Source organism: Argiope bruennichi, chromosome 9 (genome assembly GCF_947563725.1).
Source record: "Argiope bruennichi chromosome 9, qqArgBrue1.1, whole genome shotgun sequence".
Classification (NCBI taxonomy): Eukaryota; Metazoa; Arthropoda; class Arachnida; order Araneae; family Araneidae; genus Argiope; species Argiope bruennichi.
Window position 1 is genome coordinate 73,629,679 of NC_079159.1, and position 7,060 is coordinate 73,636,738.

Below are 7,060 nucleotides of genomic sequence, written 5' to 3' on the forward strand. Positions count from 1 at the left end.
TAGCGCCATCTATCGGATTCTGTGAAATAACAATACATTGAATTAAAACATAATGAGCTACTTTGCTAATACACAACATCAAAGAACCATTATTCTTTTATATAATTTTATAACGTGTCCACGAATTCTCGGATTTATGCCGTATATATATATATATATATATATATATATATATATATATATATATATATATATATATATATATATATATATATATAATTTGTTGTCGGGATTTGCTTTGAGAGCCATTGCATCATAACAAAAGACATAATAAAACAATTATGCAAAAAGATACTTCTAGGAAAAGATACGTACATTAGTGAGCTCTGCAAGCCTTTTCGCATTCATCTTTGTCTTTGAAATTGTTCCTGTTGCCCTTGCAACCACCGTACTGGAATTTTATGCATGCCTTGATGTTCTCGTCATAATAGTAACGAACCACAGAAGCTTTGCAAGGTCCAACGTCTGGTTGAAGTTTGCATCTGTCTTTGCCTACAACAGAGAAAACATCAACAAAAAAACTTTTTAATTAATACCTCATCTATTTTTCAAAAAAAATAAATAAATAGATATTCATAGATTACGAACATATGTATAACACAATAACAATAATTACCATAAATTACTAACACTTCATTTCATCATGATAACATTATACTGACCATGGATTCTATGAATAACAATTACATGAAAGAAAGTAATTGGATTCGCATAAAAGAGAAAATATCACCAATTACTCTGATGTCAGTAATTAGTTGAGACAGTTTCATGAATTCTTCGCCATTCGCAGTCTTCATAGATTATATACATATGTATAACAAAGTAACATTAATTATCATAAATTACTAATACTTCTTTTCTTCATGATAATATGTACAATCTTGAAATTTTGAACCTCTCTGAGTTCTAATCATTTGTGGGCTTACTTTGTCCCCTTACCGGTAAACAGGATAACTAAAAAAATGCAACGATTTAGAATCATGAAATTTGATATATCCTCTTACCAATGACTCTACAGATTTTTGTCAAATTTTGAACGACTGCAGTCAACCGAAAGTTTTCCTCTTTAAAGTCAGTGTTTTGAGAAGACATTAGGTAAAAAATGCAAAGAGTTTAGCAGCTGAAATCTATTCCATGGCTTTATCATTTAAAATTGTAGATTTATATCATGTTGTAAACACCGCTTGTTTATGGGAAATAATCTAAACTCGATACTGGATTGTTTTAACTAAATTAATAAGAGAAAAATTTAAACATTCCACATTATAGAATTACACAGCTATTGGGATTTGGGGAGAATATTGGGAACACAGGATATTGGGATTTGGGGAGAATATTCTCGTTTATACAATATGAAATTCGTAATTCTTAATCATGGCCAGATGACGAGAGCACTAAGTGAGATGGTATCCTCTTCTGTATCTCCACGTTATCAAAGTTAATGATTAAAGAAGTCAATCCGAATTTCTTTCGTTTAACGAATTATTATTATTATTATTTTGAAAAATCGTATTTACAGATAGAACTCCGAAAATATTCTATATGGACTTAGAAAGGCCTAAAATGTGAAGTATCATCATAAATACTTGAGCCGAATTTTTTGAATCTAGAATTCATTATTTTCGAATATCAGAATACAATAAAATTACAGTAGCAAAACGAAAAAATTCTGAATAAAATTGAGAAACAGCCTTGTACATTTACATAATGGCTGTTCAAAAAGTAATTAGCCTGAAAATTTGGTTTTTGACAAAGAATTATTGTATCTCATGACTTTGGCTTGAATTATTGTATCTCATGACTTTGGTTTGCCGTATTTAATGGGTGCAAAAATTATATATATATTATTCAACAAAAAATAGTCGCCAATTTTCATAAACTAGATTGAAAATTTTTCGTTTCTAATCAGTCCTTTTAATTAGATTTATGACTTTATATTTAAAGGGTTTTTCTCCAATGTAACTGAAATTTGGGATTTACTATGATAGTTAGAAAAAAAATCAGTCCGTTGTTTATAACTTTCATCACAACTGTAAACAAGTAAAAATCTTGTTATTTCGCTAAAAATTGTAAAAATATTCTTTACGGATTGAATTTTCCATGAATTAAAAATTCAGGTTTCAAATTCCATCTTTACAAATAGGAAATAAGAAGAATTAAATAAGATCTTGTAAAAGGCTGTATAAATAGTAAAAAATATAATTCATGTAAACTTACCGAGTCCAGGAATCCAATCCAGTGGGTTGGGAAGGTATTTAAAGGGATTGGGAATGTAATCAAGAGGGTTGGGAAGGAAATCAAGAGGGTTGGGGATGTAGTGAAACGGATTCAGAATGTCCGGAATATAGGTAAAAGGGTTCATAAGGTGAACAATGTTAGGAATGAAATTTAGAGGATTCAAGAAGTTCGCAATGTTGGGCAAGTATCTTAAAGGATTCAAAAGACTGGCAATGTCAGACACACTGGGTAAATAGTCAAAAGGATTTGGAATATGAAATTGAGGAAAAGGATTTGGAAGATGTGGAAATAAGCTGAAGGCATTTGCCTGTAGGACAAAGCCTGCCAGGAACAGAGAGCACAACATCTTTGCCATCTTGAATGCCTTCCTTAAACATTAAAGCAGGTTGCTACTTTATATAGTTGTGTCTGAGACGAATTTCAGAAAAAAATTGTTTTTGATTCAGCCGAAAAAGATACTGGATTCCTTTGGAATAAAAGAAAGAAAGAAAACGCTGATGCTCTATCTGATATGTTTAGACTGTGATTGATATAAGTTTGGGTGATAAATATCTTTTTGATTAAACATTAGACTGAACTTTAAACCAGAAACTTCTCGCGTGTTTACATAGAAGTAGAATATGGTAAAATCAGCTGAAGGGTTTTGAACAATTATATACATATTACATAACATATTTCTTTCAGTAATATTATTTGATTTAAGTAAGGTATGCGAAATTAAGTGAGTTGAATGGCTAAGAAAAATGTAGAAATTTTTGATTAAATATTAAACAGAATGAGAATTGCCATCTGCGCTATACATTGAAAATAATTTCTGCAATACTGTTCCCATAATAATTTAAATTTCATTTAATGCCTGGACAAATATTCTGTACTTACCTGATAATCCCGTTTTTTAAACTCTTTATATTGGATTGAAAATTATTAGGATTTGAATTAAATATCTTTGACTCTTTTTTTATTTATTAGTAAATAGTCCATATTAAAAAATTAATTATCTATAATTTAAAAAAAAATTAACTTTTGAAAAAAATTATTGCCCAAGTTTTGGTATACACAATGGTTGCGATGACCTTGTGATAAGGTGTCGGTTAAGAGCCCAAACGTTTCTTGTTTGAAATACCATTTCACTAAACATCCGCCGTGCATATGGGCTGGTTTGTTTAGTTTAGGTATATTAATGTCCCATTTTAAAGCAATACAGGGCTATTTTGGGACGGACTTTATAATTCTGAACCGCAGGCAGATGAAGAAAACAACATCTGAGCCTGCACCCTCTCTCCAAACTTTCGTACCACGTCAGTGGCAGGACGCTTGTAGCCCCTAGAGATTTAACGTGCATCTGAAACCTTACTACCGCTGCCCTCATGAGGACCTGGAACGTCGTGATTTGAAGTTGTGAGTCAAACTCTTTCTCGGTGGTGTGAGTCAGAAGTTTGGAGAAGAGAGTGACGGCTTAGTTGTAGTCCAATTTATCTTACCGGAGTGCAAAATTACAATATTCACTCCAAAACAATACTTGTGTAGCTTCCTGTCTAACATTGATATATTAATGCTGAATTCAGTTTTACATGAGTATATTCTATGAGTGAATCAATCTGGTGGTAAAATAATAAAAAAAAGCTCAGTTTTAATTTTATTTTGCGATGTTGCTGTCATATAATTTTGTAATCGTTATTTTCAAATTTTTCAAGATTCAATTGGATTTGAATTTAATTTCAAATTCGAAGACCGATGAAAGTTGGCGAATTCGATGAAATTTGGCGGCAATCATCATGCTACATCATGATATTGCAATCGGTGCAGTGTGGCTCTGCACCAGATGCAAAACAATGTTTACTCATCACACAATTATAAAGAAGAGGAATTGTCTCTTTTTATTCAATAGAGAGCGTGGATACACAGCAAAAAACCATATAATAGAGCAACTATCAACTATAATAGTAAATAAAGTAGTAAATAAAATAAATATTAAAGTAGTAAATACAAAAATAGTAAAGTAAAATAAAAGTTTTTAAAATTTTTGAGATGTCGGTATAAATATTATTTGTAAATTGAAATTTAAAGATATTCGCAATGTATCTTAATTTGTGATGAATATTACGTATTATTTTCTTTTTTTAGTAACAACTCTGTGATTTAGTTTCTTTATAGTGTTTTTTTTTAATCCCCTCATGCTTTTATAATTTTTCTTTTACCTCCAGAATTCAGATAAAAGATTATTGTTTATATTTTATATAGTTGTAAAAGCACACCTTTGATATACTATTTTATTTATATTTATATATTACTCTTTTTTTTTATCTCAATTAATAATAAAAGAGGTTGTGAGTTCTATGTATACGTGCTCCGGTTCCGTTATACAAGATTGAATTTTTGATATGCATCTACCAAAATTGGTGCAGATTTAATACTGTAAATTAGAAATATGTATCTCGCAGCGATTTTCTAAAACTTTAATTAGAAATTAAGTGAACTTTTTTCCCCCCTGATGATACACGAAAATATCATTTCATATAACTATTTTTCTAATCATTTTAAAAATTAAAAAAAAATGCATCGTTAATGATATTGATTTTACTGTCGTGTAATTATTTCTTAAATTTTGACATTTTTTTTAATTGTTTAGTTTTTAACAATAGGATTCATTGTTGCTTAGAAATTCAAATCATTTTTCGCATTGCGTCCCCAAATATTTGCATATCCTTAAATGAGTGAAAATTCTATTTTTGCAGATATAAAGAAAAAGGTCAAATTAAATGACTTAAAAATACATTTAAACAAATGTTATTAATTATTAAAATTTCAATGAAATCCAATCTTTTTCATAACAGACAATTTTCAATGCTATATATAATTTTTTATAAAAAAATGCAGCACTTGATTCTTTTAATACCATCTTGCAAAATCTGGTATATCTCAAAATGCGTATTTTGAAAAACTTCTGCCTAGTTGTGTAACTGCCTCGTTTTGTTAGATGTTATTCGATCAGATTTCCGAACATTTCAAGCAACGCATACTGTAATGTAATTCAGCATTTCGTCTGGTCTAGACAGGATAAAATTTCTCAAATTAAAAAGTTTTCAATGTTTTTGCTTACTAATGAGATGTTGAAAAATTCTTACAAATCAAAAACTTGATTTCTCTTCTGTTTCTGCCAAATTTAATTTTGAAAGATATTTTCTTACATGGAAAATCTAACATGATATGCATTTAAAAAAATAAGATAAGATAAATTTCAAATAGATAATGGAAGATTTCTTTTTCTGTGCGTGTTTTCATTTTCAAATAAACACGATGCATATATTGTAAGTTTCGTTAGAGTTTGTTTAGCTAAACCTTAGTTTGATTATAGTACAACTATAGTATATGAATTAAACTAAGTGTATCAAAACTCAATTGCTGGAAAACAAGGTCTATGTGGGTTGCAGAGAAACAACAATTTTAATTTTTATAAAAAAAAATGCTTGTTTCTCCACACATAGCATACACATTTCTGGGAATATCTTGTCCACAGTTGCTACTTTCAAAATCTGGAAATTAATCATAAATATGACTGTAAACTTATTTTTTCATTAGTACAAATTGTTTTTCACACCAATAAATGATTTTAAATGAAATAAATAATAATGAATAAATAATACACCAATAAATGATTTTAAATGAAAATAGTTTTATACACCAATTTTTGAATGTTTCAGGAACTAGCTGATAAATATCTGTATAATTTAGTCCCAATTCTACCGCATGACGTTTCAAAGTCGATGAATTTCAATTTATTCAAAAATACTTAATAATTGATGAATCTCAACTTTACCATCATGCTTTAAAATTGAACAATGCTGGATATAGATTACTTCCTTTTATATTTTTATGAAGTGATTTTTATATTTATGGAGTAAAAATAAAAGAAAAAAGAAAATGTAACGTTCTCAAGCTTGTTGAGAGCGAGTATTATGATCTGTTATTAATAATTAAATGAATTTAAGACATACTGAAAATGAAGCAAGAATTTTCTTATTCAAAATTTGATTTTAGGTAGCAAAATATAAACTTATAACAAAAATTTACATTGTGGGCTGTGATTTTGACACTTATAAAATAAACAAGGGCTTTCTTATGTTCCAAACAGACACATATGTTTGCCTCCGTCAATATTTAAGCAGTTGCAATTATCATTTTCTTATCAGTAATTATGCATAATTTGGAATATTAAAAATATTTCTACGGAATTTTTATCAATTATATCAGAAAAATTATAAAATTATCAGAAATTTTACTACAGAGTACTCAGCATATTGCAAAAATAATCGTTTTTGACTGCAAGCTTGATAATTTGAAAATAAACAAGATGGGCCCTTTTGTTTCCTAAGTAACATGCATTTTTTTCTTGTGATTACAGTTATCGTTTTTAATTAGTAATTATATATAACTGAAAATATTAAAAATCAAACTATGAAATTTTTGCAAAAACTTTTGAGACATACTGCAAAACCTATCACAGAAATATTTGTTGTGGGCTGCAATCTTGATAACTTAGAAATAAGCAAAATGTTGTTGGCTATGACCCAAACATATATACAGTTTTCCCTCGGTGAATATTTAAGCTGTTACAGTTAACTTTTAGATATTAATAATTAGATTTAACTAACAATATCAAAAATGAAGCTACAAAAAATATAGCAAAAATAATCATTGTTTATTGTGTACTGAGAGTTTGGCATCTTTGAAATAGACAAAAATGGGCTAAATATATTTATATTTTTATTTCTACGAATACTTAAATAATTAAAGAAACGTTTGTAACTTCAAAAAATATTTT

General features: G+C 28.6%; 1 protein-coding gene across 1 annotated transcript; it reads right to left on the minus strand.

Annotated features, from left to right (window-relative positions):
- Positions 1 to 316: 316 nt before the first annotated feature.
- LOC129985273 (uncharacterized) lies at positions 317 to 2,637 on the minus strand. Its single transcript, XM_056095243.1, has 2 exons — positions 2,218 to 2,637; positions 317 to 492 (listed from the first exon to the last, which is right to left on the minus strand). Exons 1-2 carry the CDS (start codon positions 2,591 to 2,593, stop codon positions 317 to 319), a joined length of 552 nt encoding a protein of 183 aa, XP_055951218.1. The 5' UTR covers positions 2,594 to 2,637.
- Between the last annotated feature and the right edge of the window lie 4,423 nt (positions 2,638 to 7,060).